The following is an 18,459-nucleotide window of genomic DNA, read 5'->3' as shown; positions in this document are numbered from 1 at the left end:
TTCCTTGTTCTTTTGTATTTAAATAGGTTCCGTTTAATAAATTAGTTCTGAAGATTCAAGTTGTTTTTTTAAAGACAATAAACCTACTTCTCCTTTCTCATATTAATGTGTAAGTTCCCTTAAAGTACAGCTGCACTGGGTGAAATGCTGTGAAGCATGAATTAGGTCCAGTAGATCAGCAGTTTTTTGCAGGAGTTATATTCAGCTTAGGTTTCAGAGAAACAGAAATAGTGTTCTGATATACAGTGAGGATTAATGTGGAAGCTGGCACAGTTAAAGCTGCCTGCTCTTAAGCATGTCCTTATTCTTTTGAGTCTGGCAAAATGGTGTTTAGACATGACCCTCCTCCTTGACCTGCCAGTAACAAGGCAGACACTTTCATCTCAATGAAGTCAAAAAGCTGAGCTGTTTTTTCCATAGTAGTGGAAGCTGATTTCTATTCCTGCAGTTCCGGTGTTGCTGTCAGACTGCTGTGGTTCATGCCTCTGCCTCAGTTGTTAGTGCCACTTTGAGATCAGCAGGAAAATGTTCCAGGCTTCTCACTGTCTTTCCTTATCCAAATACAGGTTATGAGTGACTTTATTTTAAGACACTTAACACGTTGTAATTTGTGAAAAAGATGACAGGCTACTGTTGTCCCACAAAAGACCAGGTGGAGCCAGAGTGGAAGGCCAAACTATCTAGTTTTTGACTTTTGGACAATGTTGCAAGCTCAGACCCCAATGTGAGTGTTCAAAAATTTATCCTGAAGTCACGTTGAGCTAATGGAACTGATCATTAACTGTTTCTTGGAAACCTTTCCCTGCTAGATGCTTCTTTGTTAGACACTTACTATTATTAGATATGACCATATACTTTTGCATCATCTTTCTTCTAACACTAGATTTGACATCAGTGATAGTGTCTGAGATCTGATTTTTCCTTTCATTAATGCTGCTGCATGGTGATTTTCAATCCACCCATAATCAGTGGGCTCCTAAAACTGTGTATCTTGCCAGTCTCTATAGAAACTGTACATAATTACATGATTCAGTGATAGTGATGTGCTGCCATTCACAGCAACTTTTTATAGACCAGACTTTCGCATTCCAGAGAAAGAAATCCATTGGGCCCACCAGAGAATAGGAAATTCTGCACCAAGATGCCCCTCTTCACATTACAAGTTGGAAATTGTGTTGTATGGCACTTTGTTTAATCAGCCATTCAGCACATTCAGCACAACTTTTCCATTTGCTGAATAATATCTAGTGGTGGTCTCAGTCTCCAATAGAAACACAATGTGCTGCTGGAACACAGGAATTTACTGGAAGTGGGAATTAATAAGTTTAAATAAACTAGTACTGTTTTAAAATCTAAGTTTTTAGCACAACAGTTACTGAACATGATGGAAATTAAAGTTTCATTTACACCACTGTTCCTTTTTATGGCGCTCAGGGGAGTGCATTGAAAAATGTTTAGTCTGAATTGATGTTTAAGCTTTTACTTATGTAAAGACGTGTGGGTGGGAAGGAATTCAGTCCTCCTTAAAGTAGTGCCAGGAGCCAGAATTATGTGTGGGCAGGTGCTGTGCAAGGTTTCCTTTGCAGATCTGTAAATAGACTTGCATATTTGCTCAGGCTGAATTTTATATCATTTTTATCATCCATCAGTCTGTGAACAAAGATAATAAAATTCATTTTATTTAGAGACATGCTGTTAATATTTAAAATGAAGTCTCCACTAATGAAAATGCACCGAAGCCCAGAGTGTATTCCTAGACTCAGTGGGCTTTGGCCAGGTCTTTAAATCCAGGGACAAAGTTGGACTTTACATATACTGGAATAAAGCACAAATCACATGATCTCGTAGAAATTCTTTTTTTCTCTTTACACTCCCTTGCATCTATCTGGTATAGCAGACTTTGTGTCAGGCTTAGATGGAACCAGTCCTCCCTTGCTTTACCCCATGCAGACAGCTCCTCCAGACAGCCAGCAAAGTAGAAGCTACAGGTAAAGGATGTGAGCATGAGTGGGATCTCAGAAGTCAACTCCACTCACTTACAAATGAAAATATGTACTTGGTAGCATGAATGCAGGGCTAGCAGCTAACGAAGCTTTGCCTGAGACAGCAGCAGAGGAGATGATTGTGTGAAACAGAGTTGAGTTGGTTCTCCATTCTTGAGTCTTCTTACCTGTGTATTTTCACCTGTTTTCTCACTCTCCAAATCAGCACCTGGTTTTATAATGCATCCCTGCACTGAAAAGACAGGCAGGAGGTAATGCTAGATGGGGGTTTCAGAGAAATAGCAGAGCTCTGTGATACCCCTCAAAGTGCTGCTGGGGGTTTAATACCTGGGATCCCATCACTGCACTACCGCTAAGTTACCTTGAAGTACTGAGGCAACAGAACGATATCCAGGACATCCTGCTGCTCTTATGTACCAGAAGAATACTGGCATAAATTATCCACAGCATGACAGTGACAGAACAGTCCTAGCCTCCAAGCATTTGGTTCCATATTACATTTGACAATCAGTGATTTCAGCACACTGTGCCATCCAAGAAAATCAAATACGAACAGCACGCTTAGCTCTTTTGCATGATTTTCACAGTAAAATTGGATATACGTTTTGTTTTTCCTGGAATATTGACAATTTAATAATTATTTAACCACAACAAGTGTCCAGCAATATGCCAGAACCCCTGTAGATATAAATCAAAAGGATAGGTCATCTTCCTCCAACCCTTTCTTGAAACACACACAGTCACACTGTAGGAGTGTTTCATATAAATGAGTTTCCTATTGCGGAGATTTGACTTGACAAACTCTTTATCTGGCTGCCTGTCTGATATTACTCTCAGATATTTATTAAAAAATGTTGAAAGGAGACAGTGTCCTTGAAGCAGAAAATAATGACCTGAAATCAAAAGGATTTTTAAGGTGATGCATCATCAATCACATTATTCATTTTTTGAACAAACAAACAAACATAAGAAGTGCTAGTTTTAACCATCTTTTCAAATGTGCATTTATGTTTGTGGCAAACAAAAGCAAGGGGAACTTTGGTAAATCTATCTTAAATCACTCTCTTCCCAGATTCCATTTCTCTGCATTGTGTCTAATAAAGGCTCTCTTAGTTTCATTTCTGAGGTATAAATTCCTCCTCTTAAATTAGTTCCCATATCAGTGTCCCTCATTTGCTCTAGTTTCGTAATCTTGTTTGACCAGAAGTCACCAGAAGAGGGGTCCCCTGGGCATGGTTTGGATGTGGAGTAGTTTCCATGTTTGCGTATGTGACCTCTATCAAGGACTGCTATAAAATTCCTAATGCCATAGCTTTGATAGGGTATTGTCCCACTTCTTTTTCCTAACATACTCACATTTGTGTTCTGAGGTTTTTGATTTCTTCTTTCTATGCTGTACTTGTTCATAAAAACACCTTCTCTATGCTGACAGAATCATCAGGTTGGAAAAAAACACTAACATCATCTAGTCCAACCATCACCCATCATCCCATGCCCACTAAACCATGTCTCTCAGTGTTACATCTACATGTTTCTTCCCTGGGCAGCCTGTTCCAATGCCTCACCACTCTTTCAGAGAAGACATTTTTCCTAATATCCAACCTCTTCTGGTGCAACTTAAGGCTATTAGCTTTCCTAAACATGCTTATTAGTGTGCTTTACATAAATACCTGGCAAAGAAATTAGGCCAATAAGTACCAAACTCTTCTCATGCTTTTGTTTGATGCTCTTAGAGAATATCATTCCAGTGGACATGATGTTGCTTTTTTCACCCTGCTGCCTTGTCTGCACAGCCATGCCAGGTACCTGTATGAGCTTATAAGCTCCTAGAATACAGGCTGTTTGAGCCAGAATAACCACCTCTGACTGAGGGCCCCATGCTACTTAAATTCAGTTTCATCTTCCTCATGTAATATGCATGGAAGTGTTTCCTTCCATAAATTAAAGACCATTTGTTGATACACCCAGACCCTTTGCCTGATATGAGTCAGCTCAATTGTTTTGTCTAAGTGACGCTTCCAAATGGCTGTGTAATGGAACAGGAATACTGTTTGTGTTTCTGGCTCTTTTTTTTTTTGCTTTTGAATTTATTCCTTAGATCTTCTTTTACTTCCATGGAGTCTGCAGTTTATTTTCACTTCTGTCTTCCATAGAGTTTGAGTGTAACGCCTTCTGTGGTGCATTATGTGCTTCATTCCTCTCAGTTTTATTTAACATATTAAATATTAATTAAATGCAAATCAATCACATGCAAATTAATTAAGTGCCTCTGATCCTGGTATGTTTCCTATATATGTGCTCTCCAGACAGTCTTCAGAACAAAATGTGGAGCTGTACTACACCCTGATTCATCCTTTAAATGTGAGCAAGTCTGTTCAGATCCTTTCTCCGTCATCATGTTGCATATTTTTTTTTTTATTGTAGATTTTGTTAGACACACTCCTGCATCAGCAGACATGTTCCTGGGCAGTTTCAGATTCACCTACACTGCTTGGAACATTGTGCCTTCCCTTGTTGTTTGTCTTTCTTAAATCTTTTCAGGATCACCCTAAACACGTAAGCTTATGCTTATATCCATCCCCTGACTAGTAGGCACTTCTAGCATGCAGTCTGGCTCCTGTCTGCTGTTCTGAGCATATTCATCTCTTTTCTGCATCTGTGAACTCCAGACTAGCAAATGCCACTGGCTGACAGTTTAGCAGTAGTAATTCAGCCTTATTTAATCTTTTAAATAATTATAAGAGCCTCATAGCACTCCTGTGAGCCACATTTGTTTGTTATCTGTCTGGCTGGTTACTGTCCTTTGTCAGATGTGCTCAGAGACTGAAAAGAGGAATTGTTAGACTTTTTTATCACGTGATTTGGCTCCTGGTTTCTTAGGGTCCAGCCAATAACTCAAGAAATTAATAACCTTGGAATACAAAACTGAGGTCAAATGAAGAATACTTCTTGGCTTTTGCTTGTCTATGCTCAGGTTAATATTTCACTCCTGCATAGCTCAATATGCTCTTAATGTCCCCTTACAGTCAGCATTTCTGTCCTGAATATATCCCTGGGCCATCCATGTCCTCATTTGCTGGCAATAAACAGCAATTTCTTTTTAGTGCTTTAGTGAGTTTGACGTTATGTAACAACTTTCACACGAACTTCAAGTGCCTGACGTGTAGTGATGCCCACTTTTCAGCCATTACTGCAGTGTGATGAAGTGTATGGTCAATTTTCCAATTGTGTTGACACTCAATTTCTCAATTCACCTTCCCTTCTGGATATCCTTTTTTTTTTAAAACATCTGGATAGTTGGATTAGTCTTCCCCCTCTCAGGCTGGGGATGGGGTTGTATGGGAGTCACTTAGAAGCTTGCCCTGATACAAAAGGCATGTGCATGTGTCACAGTTTCTTCATGACATCCCACATTTGCCTGCTGGCTTCTGAATAGCTGTATTATGCACTCTTGCAGTCTCACATTGCTGTTCTGCAGCACTGATGGGTAACACAGCAGCTGCCCCACTGCCCAGCTGGGCTTGAGCTGGTGGTTGATCAAATGATATATGTGATCGCAGCTGTGGAACTGGGTGTATCAACAGTGTTTACTTCCATTAAAGTTGCTGCTTTTCAGAGAAAACCTCCAAGTCCTGAATCGTTGTGTAAATCGAAGTGTTTCTTTCCATTTCCTGCATTGTGTACATCTTCATTGGGGTGTAAAGCGATTTCATAACCTTAGGCTCTGGAGGATGACATTTCCTTTCCTCTGCTTTCGTACCACTTTGCACGCTATTTACCACTGTATCCTCAGCAGGTATTAGATAGACTGTCCCTAAAAACATTACTACCTGTCTTGTAATCCCTGGGCAGAAGGGGGAAATCAAGAATTTGGTCTCCTGGGATAAAGAAAGAAAGAGTTTATTTGTGATCTGTTTAACACAGAGGGGTAGGCGGAGAGGTAAACCATTGTAAGCCACAAAACTAATTTCTGCACTAAGCCTTCTTCATACTGACTAGTAAAACGAGCTTTTATATGCAGATAAATATTGCTTGTTTAGAGATACCCGATTATTGCTCTTGGCAGTGCCTCCTGTAAATTGTTGTTGGGCATCCCACAAACAACCCAATTTTTAGTGTCTTCAGAGATCTCAGTTCTGTAGTGTAATCATCACCCCTCCCACTTCTTAGTTTCAGGAAAAGCACTGCTCTTTTTTTTTTTCTCAGACCAGCACCTGTCAGACACCTTTATCTCTTGTTTCAACATCACCGGTGTTATTCTGGGCAACAATATCTCACTCATCTTTGTCCCTTTTCCTCCACAGACATAAAAATAATGGTAATGTTTTTCTAACTCGGTTCTTATTTCTGTGATTGAACAAAGTTATTTGCCCTGAAAGGCAGCATTCTTTAACTTTCTTCCCTGTGGCCGTTGTAAAAAATATAAGTAAAAATGTGCACTAATGTGTTTTGTGCAGGCTGCCAGGTTTTTCCTCTTGATACCACTCAAGCTATGTGTTCTATGTTTTTTTGAGACCTAATCCTTTTATGTAATATGTAAATAGTTCAGTGTTCTTATGGACTTTTTATTTTTCGTTGAGCTAATTAAAAGTTATTCAGTCAAGTTATTCCAGTTCCTAACTCATAACTTCACCATAGTTCTTTCACTGAAGAACTGCCAAGTTGAAAAAATTAAGCAATGCAACTAGCAATAGTAGAACAAATATAAATATTATTTAAGAATATCAGAATGCTCACATTTTACTTTTCTTGATGCTCAAGGATGTACGAATTCCATAGTACCCAAAAAGATGTAGCTGTTTATGATACAATTTTGCATAAGACAGTTTCGTTTTGTATTCAATCAGTTGGATTTTCTTTCAATAAGAAAACAACCTTGCTTTAATCAAAAGTATTTAATGTTCGATGTTTCTGTTTCTCGTGGTAATCTTTTTTTTTTTTTTCAAAAATACAATATTTTTTATAATTATTTTCAACTTTGTTATGGCAGGCACTGCAAACTGCATTTCAGAACCAAGGGCTGGGTAATTCACCAATAGATTCCATCTGTGTTGACATTGGCTGCACAGCACAGCCCGCCCCAGCTGCATGAAGTAACAGTGCTCCAGCAGGGTCGAATTCAGACAAGCACCATTTGTGTTTCATTTCCTTTTTTCTTTCTTTCTCAATAACATTTTGTCTAAAAACAAGCTTTTTCTTTTTTCTTTTTTTCTTTTTTCTTTTTTCTTTTTTCTCCTGATCTGTATTGAAATCTCTGCTTCGTTTCTGGATAACTTTGAAACTTTATTGTGATGTCAAGTTAAAATTGGTATGATACTCAGGATGGCTATGTCCTGGGTGAATTAGATTTAATAATAATAGGAATTTCATATAACATTTATACACCTGACAAGGAAAATAGTTTGAGGCTAGACCAAGATATTAATGTATCTGTCTGGTGAAAGAGGTGATATGAATCTGCACTGCCCCAGGAACCTTGACCATGACTCACTTGAGCAAGACTCTATAAGGAGAAAATAAAAAATAAAATAAAAATAAAAATTCTTCTTGAGGCAGTTCACTCTATTGTGTCTAACGATTCAGGCCACACAGAGCTGATCTGTGCTGGTGTATTGTGCAAAATTCATGATGTGCTGTCAATATTTCAATATTAACTAACGCAAAGCATGTTTTAATGTCTCTTACACCCGTTGCACAGCGGCAGATAACCTTGAAAGACTCATTTAGTTGTGATGATGTGCAGATTTGCAATTTGTGTTTTTCAACAGAATCACAAGGAAATTGCACTAAAAGTCACATTTTTTCATTATTTTGCTTCTTTGACAGATAATTGCTCTAGCAAAACTGGTCTCTGATGAAAATTAATTTGACTCACACTGTAGATAACAGTAATTTCCTTCTCTTATCTGTAATTGAGTGTGACATACCAAGTTGCCAATATCATTTGATATGGAAATAATATTAGTATGAAAGTCAGTCTGACCAAGAATTTTTGTGTCAGTCACAAATCATCTCATTGGTCATAAGGAAGTTTCTGCTGCGTGACGGCAGGTTAGTGCTCAATGAACTGAAGTGTAGATTTTTTCCTTTTCTTTCTGCGCCATTGGGAATTCATAAGCATTTACCTGTGAGATGAAATAACCTACTGTATATAAATTTAACTACAGAGCATTCTGAGGCTGGTAATCATCATCCTCTAGTTGAGAATTAGGTGTCTGGCATCAGCATGTAGTCAGTGTCATGTCTGGCTCTGGAATGCAGAGAGATGAAAGTGACAAAGAAATAATTTAAAGGCAGACAGTGTCATATTATTAATGCTCAAGTTCTTTCCAGATGACTTTAGACCTTTAGCAAAGAGGAATCTAGTCACTGTGACTTCACCTGTATTACGTGCAAAAAGGCTTTATGCCTTTCCTTGACTGTTTTGCCCACCTGAGATCTAAATGATGTTCCAGAAGTATCTGTATCTGGTCATGATCAAAGCCCACCTGATTAGTTTCTTACTTTGATATCTCTGTTCCCTGAGTTTTGAGCCTAATGAAGACAAACACATTTATTTCATTACTCGACAATTTATTGAAAAACTGTTACTGCAGAAATAAGATTCCTTACAAGTTACGTTTTTGTAATAATGCAATAAGCCACTGCCTTTGGAAAAAGACTTAAGTTCTGAGTGTTCTGTCCCTGGAGGTGTTCAAGGCCAGGTTATATGGAGCCCTGATCCAGTAACTAATTTATTGCTTGACAACCAAGCCTATGGCAGGAGGGATGGAACAAGATGTTCTGTAAGGTCCCTTTCAACCCAAGCCACTCTATGATTCTCTTATACGATTTCCTCCAATATAAAAATGTAAAACTGAAAACTTATGACAAATCTATATGATTTATATAAAATGCAGCTTTGTTTTTTTGCTAAAAAAATAGAACAGTAAAGTCATACGGAAGAAGTCACAGAGTACTAAATTTACTTTGCTTCTATATCAACATACCAGCAGTTGGTCAGCTTTAAATTTAAAACAGGTTTATATTTAGAAAAGAAGCATTTCAGAATTTGACCTGGTATTTGAAATATTTATTTTATCATATAATAGTTTCTCGATGTTCCAAACTTTTCGTTATTTGTTGCTCAGTTTTCTCTAAGAATTAATATCTATATTAAGAATTAATTTGCTATTGAAAAACGCAGTACATCATTAAAACATGATCTAAGTTAACTCCTTGATATCTACCAGTGCAGTCTATTCAACTTTTCTAAACTGTACAACCAAAGGGTTTTTTTTTGCTACTCTAATATGAATTATTTTATAAATAGATTTCTAATAAATAAGCCTCAGCAGGGTAAAACGGCCTATGCACATAAATATCTTTCCTGCAGAGATCCTCTGAGTTTCTAGTTCTTAGCAAACTATATCTTTTCAACATTTTGGATCATATTGTGTCCCAAAGGACTGAATTTGAGTACAGGAGAGTAGGTTGTGCTTCCTTATTATGAGCGGAGGTAAAGCTTTGAAGCTTTAAGTCACTAAATAAGTCACTTCCCTGCTTCGAATCTCAACCTCTACTTATTATTGTTTAATTATAGCATCATATAATTAAGCTTGAGATTTAGACTTGTTTTTCTCCTAAAACCTGCTACTCTGCAGAATACATCTTATTCAGAGGACAACATCTAACTCCTTCAGAGCCTTGACTTTAGAGATAGTTAAGGTGAGAAACAGTTACTTAGTTAGGTATATAAACTGAATGGGTGTGCTTGTGACTCTATGTATGTATGCGTGTATATATAATATATAACCAGCCTTATAAGCTGATCATGAGCAGATGTTCTGACCATGTTTATTTTAACACCTTGTTATTATATAATTACTTTAATTACTTTCACATTTATTCTTTTTCCCTTCATTTAGCCACCAGATAATGGGCCTCCGCCATTACCGACATCTTCCCTTCCGGAGGGCTATTATGAAGAGGCAGTGCCACTTAGTCCTGGGAAGGCTCCTGAATATATCACTTCCAGTGAGTACTATATATCCAGATTACTTTCACAGCAATTGAATGCTAATTCCAGTATCTTTCAGCTTTTTTTAGAATTCAACAGTTATATCTCTATTGGTGCTGTCGTATGGCATAAGTGTAGCATCATTGTCCTCACCAGCCATGCGTTGTTTCGGTACGCAGAAATGTTTTGATCTGCACAAACCAGGCTCCTTTTAGAAGAAAGTAAATCTGGAGCTCCAAGTTAGGTGCGCATTAATGTTTCAACTGCTGCTGTAGGCAGAAGGTCCTGATTCGTTCTCTGGGCATATCTGAAGCATGAATGTGCTGGGGAAGTTTGAATCAGGGGTTCGGAGTTAAGTATTGTATACTCACTAAACTACTGATAGTGTAGAGGCCTCAGAAATTGGTCTTGATCTGCAGATCTGTTGTTATTCTCCTATTGCACTGATTTACTTGCTAAAGTGTACAAATAAAAGCAAAAAATTGTCTTTTCTGAAGTGAGCAATTATTGAAAACATGCAGAATTTCTATTGATTGATGATGTAGCGACACATCATTTATACTGGCTCCCATAAGCCATGTTTAATGCATGTCAGTGTTACAGTAACTACTTGTTTTGTGCAAACGGCATAGGCTAGTCCCCCAGGTGACCATTAAAACTTCCTTTGACAGCACACAAATACTCTCTATCAAATTCCAATACTTATGCAAAGACTCACTGCACTTAAGAGGAGACAGGATGAGGGCATAGTAATGAGAATGTATGCATGGTGTTTTATAATAAAAAGTTGCAAAGATTTTCCCTTTTGCTACTCTTTTTTATTGGGTGAGGTAATTTAATACTTGTGTATGGCCTATTCATTTTTTGTGTGTGTTCCAAAGATTGAAGGGATATCTGCCTGCGTTTTTCGCTGTTTTTATTATTTGAACCAAAGCAAAAGCATAAAATAATATTTCTGTCCTCAAAGTACTTCCATAGGTGTCACCTGAAAACATTAATTATACGCTGTGTGGCAGGGAAATTTGCTTGTCATTGTGCATTAGCTCTAAACATTTAAAACCAAACCAAGGTAGCTGGCAGCTCTTAATTTGCTGGGAAATTCAAGATAAGAAGGAACTTCATATAATGCAAAGTAAATGAACGAACTTAGGGCAGCAAGATCACTTCTCTTCTTATGTCCTTGCTTGAAATGCTGCAGGGTGGTCCTGCTATACCCTGCAATCTGGTGAGCTGCTGACTTGTGTTTTGTTATTAAACAAAAGTCATACTCAGGCAGGAAAATATTAATAGCACAGATATTAATAGCATGGCTAAAGGATCACCTAGAAACAAAAAAGTGACACAGTATGAAACTGATACCTTTTTGTACTTAACCATCCAAATCCATAACAGTATTTAGGATATCAGCCTTCAAATTTCATTAATACTTCCATAAATGTTAGTATATGTACCCAGACATCTAAAGCTTTTTTACAGTAACTTATTAGTGCAAAAGTGCCACCGCCCTGCTGTGATTTTGCTAAATTTTCTTATGTCCTTAGATTTTAATTTGTATTGAAAATCATCCGCTCTTCTTCCACAATTAAGTTGTTTTTAAATTTAATATACCATTAGTAATTTATCTACACCCAAAATTTTCACAAAACCTAGTGTATGTGACTATGCACCAAAGCACTGTATTAACCAAAGATAGAAGCTATAGCTAATCAGACTGCTGAGATAAAGAAGACTGTAACAGCAAGTTTCTGGAGGTATAAAAAATGAAAGAATAAACTGTTAAATAACTGTTGAGATAAATGCAATTATCTTAAGCAAATATTCCTACAGAGTATTTTTGTAATATCATTAGTAGCAAGGAAACGTTCATACTGTATACTATACCTGGAAATCATTAAAGTCACTCAGACTTCATTAGATTTTATAAAATCCAAAACCAGTTTATTTTGGACAGATGCTTTTCACTTTCTTTTTTTCCTACTGGATCTTTATATTTCTCTCCTTCCTCCCCACCACCACCCTTCCAAAATCTTAAGGGTCTGTTCACATGTACATGTGCACAATACATTTTCAGATCTTAATTATAATTCCGAGTGCAGCCTCATCTATATTTTTTTAAATTTCTATTTTAAATGAAGATCAAACTATTGTGCACACTTTCATGCCACTACAAATGAGATCAGAATATCTGAGATTGATTTGGAGGTTCTGGTGTATCCTGTTGTCAGCTGCACATAGGTTGGGACAGCCACACAATAAGCTCACCAGCAATTCAGTCCCTTGTCTTGTTCCTAAGCGCCGTGGGTCTCTTTCCTATGTCCCAGGCTGTGTCCCAAGTACCTAGCTAAAGCAAATGAGAGATTTTCTTCCTTGAAGTATTTGAGTGAAATTTTATCTACTGGAAATATTCCAAGCAATTCTTCTCCGAGGGAAGATTCTTCACTTCTCCATGTGCCACTGGAAAACAAGTGTGTCTTCATGTCTCAGTAATTATCTGAGGGGCTTCATATATACCCAAGTAATCAACTAAATATGCATGGTGGAAATGAGGGCTCTGTAGTAATAGAAAATTAGTTTTCTAATAGAGGGGACTGTTAGAGAGCTGTCTGCTTTATTGAAAACATAAGGACTAAGCAAAGATTGCGTAATTAAAAAGGAATCTTGCCACTACTTCATGAAACTTGGTGCAGGATTAAACTACTTCAACTAAGCACATAATAAGTATTTTTGCAGAATGGTTTTAACCTGAGCAGAATCCATAGTTCAGGGAACATCATCATCTATCCAACAGTAATCATATCTCTGCAGGTGCTGTAATTGTGAAATACAAGAAATATTATGACAGGTAGATAGTACCCCCACATTTATTCTTGTGACCTTTGTCATATGCGGTGTTTATTTCTTAATATGTTTTATTAAGATTTACATTTCTATACCTGCATTATGCAATCAGTGAGATTGAGATGTTTTCTCTGTAAAAGAACTACAAAAGATGAAAGTATCTGCCAAGTAACACTTTGAAGGTAGTAAAGGCATTTATTCCGAGCTCGTTTTTCAATTAAAATTCACACGGTTTCAACACCTTCCGTCTCCTATAAAATTTCATAATGGAAACACATCTTTTATTTAATTAATTTAACGTACTGATATTACTAAGCACTGAAACAGTAGTTTGTTCATAGCAAATCAAAAGCTTAAAAAGGCACCCTGTTGGGCTCTTCAGTTATTTCTGTACACTTCATGGCTAAATGTTTTAACTTGACACTCTCACACTTTTCTTGAAGATTATGACTCAGATGCTATGAGCAGCTCTTATGAATCCTATGATGAAGAGGAAGAGGATGGAAAGGGGAAGAAAATGAGACATCAGTGGCCTTCTGAGGAAGCTTCTATGGATCTGGTGAAGGATGCCAAAATTTGTGCCTTCCTACTTAGAAAGAAACGATTCGGGCAATGGACCAAACTACTGTGTGTTATCAAAGAAAACAAACTACTGGTAATTCTTATTTCTATCTGGCTGTATTTTCTTTCTACCTTTTAGACTATGTATTTATTTTTATAGAGATTTAACTTTGGAATAAGTTCTGCAAACAGTGGCCAAGTCTACGGTAACCTTACCAATGAGTTTGGTTATGATTTACCCAAGAATCTGAAAACTACTGAAATTATAAGTGTATCATGTAACCACTTAGACTTTTATTGCTCTTAAACCCAGTCAGTTCCCTGATGTAGGAAAGAAAGTCTAGCCTATTAGCTTTCACTGTATTTCATTTGGAGAAAATTTTGCTGAAACTATAAATCCAATCTTTCATTCCCTGTGGACCAAAAATCTCATAGGGAGCTTTGTGTATGAACTGTTGGATCAGACTGCTGGAGAGAAAAGTCCCTTGTTAGACTGAGAACTCACTTGGCAGCATATGCTGTTGTAATGTATACATTTTAAACTAAACCTTCACCATCTGTTCTGCAGTAATTACAGATGCAGTATTCACATGATGCACAGCTGCATTATAGAAATACAGCCACTTGTTAGTGGATATATTTGTTTTTGAGCAAATCGGTCATGTTTCTGAATGATTGGAAGCACCAGTAAAAGATTCTGAAAGTTAGTAAATTGTCAGCTTATAGAAGTCTTTTTGTTTGTTAAAAAGAAGGCCTAATTGAGATTCATTTCTGTGATATTAAAGCAATCTGAGGCTTATAGTAACATATCAGCTGGGGCCTTCCAGTCTTCCAGCCTGGTGTTTGCAATAGGTCTAGCTAATTATGTAACTAGTGAATACTGTAACATCCCAAGGATTAAAAGCTGATTAACATGTGATAGAAAATTTTCTGTAGAACCTCACTATTTTACACGAGTACAGGACAGCTTAGGGCTGTTCACTTTCCAAGTACATTAACATTGGCTGTATGGGAACTATCATGATATGAAATAGTGATACCTGGGTAAGAGGCTTCTGGAAATCTAGCTGGACTTCATTTGCTAGTTTCCCATGGTTACTGAGGATTTAATGCTTGTATCCACAAACAAAGAAATGTTTAATGTGATTTGATTTGTATTATGTTGTTGTAACATCACTATTTTTAGTCATCATTTTTATCAACATATAAGAGAACCATACAATTACAGCTTGAAGAAAAGAAAGAAGAAGAAGAGAAAAAAGCGGATTTTCTCAGAAGTCACACAGTATTTCTTCTAGAATTATGTTTGTTATTCTATAGAGAAATATGTTATTTTTTTCTCTTTTCCTATAGCCACATGTGTGGTCTGCAAAGATTTTTCTCTTTATAGGGATTGTCTTTCATTAATTCTGTAATGGGTATTAAGAAAATTAAAATCCCAATAGGAGTTTAATGACCAAATTACACAAGATTGGTTTATTGTTTGAAGGAGGACTTGGAGATATAACTCATGAGATATGCAAGTAAAACAAATATATGTTCGGAGGGATTAGAAATTGCCTGCATTATAAATGTGGCTTTAATCAAAAAACAAAAATGTTTTAATTAGAATTAGACATTAAGAATAAGACTTAGTAGAGAATTGTTTGTTTTTTTTTTACATAAAGTTACCTAATATATAAATACTTCAGTAATGCATAACTATAAAAAAAAGAAATTAATGTAAAGGAATCTGTATGCTTTTAAATGCTTCTTAAACTGGCTATTGTATGTTTTCTAGGTTTCATAGCTTGAAAACTTAATTTTTTTGCAATTGCAACCTTACAAGCTGTGACCAAGTGGTCAAATTTTGAGTTAATTGGCCATGGAGAGAGAGTAAGATGATGGGTAGTTTGCAGAGAGGGCTGTATTTGTTCAGCCTAGATTGGAGTATTTATGACATCCTTCTAAGAGCTACTGTTCTGACAGTTTGCATCATGGCTTGAATATGCAGAAGTCCATGTGCTTTATTCTGTTCACATTTATACGTGTATTCTGCATGTGTGTATGCTAGTCAGTGTTTAATACCAGATACCTTTTTAGCCTTCATGCTTATCTGTATGAGTAAAAGCCCAACTTATATTGGTATATAAAATTACTTGGCATTCATATACACAGCTGAACATTGTTCTGCAGTCCTGCAGTCTAGCACTCTATGACAGCTTTCTTAAACTCAGCTATACTGATGTGCTGGACGAATAGGAACTCGGTCAGCAGGACAAATGACATAGTGTGGAACTCTTCATGTTCTAGTCAGCAAGTCAAACACAGATTAAATCATCAGTAATCCAGCATGGAATGGCTGTTCTTTGACAGCACTTGCAACTGAGGGAAAAAAAAAAAAAAAAGTACAATTCGTATAGTTTTAGCTAGAAGCTTAAAGAGTGAACCAACATTTGTGTGATTTTTTGCAGTGAATGATGAAACTGAATTAGTTGAAGAACTACAGTCCTGTGGCCGTGCCCTCTTTCCACACTGTGACAAAATTTGCTACTTATCTGAACAAAAAGGGCATCTGAATAAGGTGTCTGTCTGTTCCTGAGCGATGGCAGCATGTAGGCACACCCTAGGTTTGCCTTGATGGTGCTGGAGGGCAGGCACAGCATCTGGGCTTGAAAGTCATTAACTGTACAGGCATATTCTACTGCTACCTGTGAACAGACACCCACAATCACCCTCTCTATACCTGATGGAGGCCAAGGTTGAATCATGAAGACAACAGAGATCCTTAATGCCCTCCATATGTTGTACCTGTCCTGCAACATCAGATCTCTATTAATGATGGTCTGGAAGCAATTTTTCTTTACAAAGAGGATGAGAGGCAGAAATGTGAAGCCAGCATTGGCTAATTTCCATGGTATGTGGTAAAGGGTCTGTGGAAAATATTAAAAATAGAATTTCTATATAATAACAGCTCTCCTCTGAAGTTCAGAAAGATGAGATCTAACTTTTGACCTTTCCTTACATTTTACAGTGTTACAAAAGTTCTAAGGACCAGCAGCCCCAGATGGAGCTGCTCCTGAATGACTGCAGCATCACCTACATCCCCAAAGACAGCAAAAAGAAGAAACATGAGCTGAAAATCTCGCACCAAGGAGCGGATGCACTAGTCCTGGCAGTACAGAGCAAAGAGCAGGCGGAGCAGTGGCTAAAGGTATGGGGTAACCACTTAAATTCCAGCCAATCTGAGACTGCAGAAATCCAGACTTAAAGGACTGGCCTTGAGGCAGCTCCTTGGGCAACCAGAAGCTCAGTGTCACACAGCTGCTGCATGTGCTTTTCACTGCTGACAGCACAGTAATTGGCACCAAGAGAGGAGATGACAATTCCCTTCCATTTTTATCTCTAGCTCATTCTCCAGAAAGATTTGTTTCAGATTCCCTCAGGTAAAGAAAGCTGGCACTCAGCATGCTTTTTGTCCATCAACATAGCAGCTAAGGCTACCATGCAAAATTGGGCATACAACCATCACAGTCAGATTTTTATAACAGAGGGAACTCCGAGTAGGTACCTGCTTGAATTGCTCAGGAGGAAGAAAAAATATTCAGATTACTGAAGTCAGTTAACATTTACTGGTTCTCATGGAACAGTGCATCCTCTGTTACAGTTTGCTCCGCAAAGACAGTTCTGAGAAACAGGATTTTGTCATTTTTCACTTTTCTGTTCAGTCTCTGAAAATGTGGAAAATTCTGGTGCAAGGGTGGCAGTTTTATACTGGACTTTGCCAGTCTCGATAATGGATAATGGAGTTCAGTGAGGTAGTGTGGGAAACCACTGCACTTTTAGTGGCTTGGTTTAAGACCTTTAAATCCAGCCTTTTAAATGTTGAAAGTCTAAATGCATAAGACCAATCAGGCATTCTCTATGCTGTGCTCTGATCTAACCTTATATGGTACTTATTTTGCTGAGAATAAATTGTATTTCTCCAAACACAATTGAATTAAACACATAGGAATTTCCTGATGACAGGTTTTGGTTGTTTTTTTTTTTTTTGTAGAAGGGAGGAGAGAGAAAATGCAGCTTAAGAGGTATGAGCTCTGCTGTGGGCTAACTGACCAAGTGGAAAATTAATCTGTAATTTCCTATTTTGCAACATTAGAATATACCTTTTGGGGATTGCAGAATATCCATGCTTTGTTTTGAATGGGAGTTTGCATTTTGTCTTAAAAAATGCACTCTGTTTTCTCTTTTTAATATAAACTAATCATTATTTTTAGGTGTCTTCTAACACCAGTATTTTAAGTTTCAAAACAAAGGACCATCTGAATGTCCTATTAACTCACCTCAAATTCAAAACATTGATGGGAATGAAAATAAATTCATCAGTCGTATTCTTTGCTGAGGGAATTCCACTTCAGTTAGATCATAGTAACTGTCCCATTATTTCCTGCCTTGTTTTAAACTTGAGTATAGCAAAGCTGAATACATTGGCAGTTATCAGACTTCCTTTCATAAAAATTGTTTTCTTTTTTTGTTGTTGTTTTTTTTCCCATAAAACTTTCTTCACAGAGAACAGTACTAGATTTTCCCATATCCCGGATGCATTCCTGCTACTTAAGTTAAAAAAAAAAAGAAAAAAGGTTTTGTACAGTTACACATTTGGCACAGTTGTGTGTGCTGAGGTCGGATGGCTGTACAGTATGCTGTCATCCGTAGAGCACGTGGAAACAGTCTGACAGCACTTTATTTAGTTCCTCCTGCTGCAAAGCTCTCCCAAAGAAGCTATCCCAACAACATGGCAATGCTACTGTATGCTCAGTTTCCAGGTTCTCAGTGCTGCTGCTGTACTCTCTGATCTGTACAACACAAATAGCAAGCCAGCAGCTAACCCGCAGTGGTTTGTGCAGCTCTTGCAACAGCTCCACAGTTTTGAGAAGTATGGCTCCTCAGAAAACGAAATTATTTATTTTCTGGTTTCTAAAAGATATGAAAGAACTGTGTTTTTGTTTGTTTTTTTTTTAATTACGAAAATACTTGGGCTTTAATCATTCAGCCCTTACAATGATCTTGTGAAGATTG

The 18,459-nt window shown here is 37.3% G+C and overlaps 1 protein-coding gene across 6 annotated transcripts in view; it reads left to right on the top strand.

Annotated features, from left to right (window-relative positions):
• Positions 1–18,459, top strand: part of AFAP1 (actin filament associated protein 1) — a 108,749-nt gene that overhangs the window by 54,324 nt on the left and 35,966 nt on the right. For all 6 annotated transcript variants that reach the window (XM_031588341.2, XM_031588339.2, XM_031588342.2 and 3 more), the window contains exons 4-6: positions 9,911–10,019; positions 13,284–13,495; positions 16,415–16,594. In XM_031588341.2, the coding sequence (XP_031444201.1) occupies positions 9,911–10,019; positions 13,284–13,495; positions 16,415–16,594 (501 nt within the window). The remainder of the gene's footprint in view (positions 1–9,910; positions 10,020–13,283; positions 13,496–16,414; positions 16,595–18,459) is intronic.

Source organism: Phasianus colchicus, chromosome 4, assembly GCF_987193195.1.
Source record: "Phasianus colchicus chromosome 4, bPhaCol1.hap1.1, whole genome shotgun sequence".
Classification (NCBI taxonomy): Eukaryota; Metazoa; Chordata; class Aves; order Galliformes; family Phasianidae; genus Phasianus; species Phasianus colchicus.
The sequence above is the reverse complement of the archived record's forward strand: the minus strand, read 5'-3'. Positions and strand labels throughout refer to the sequence as shown.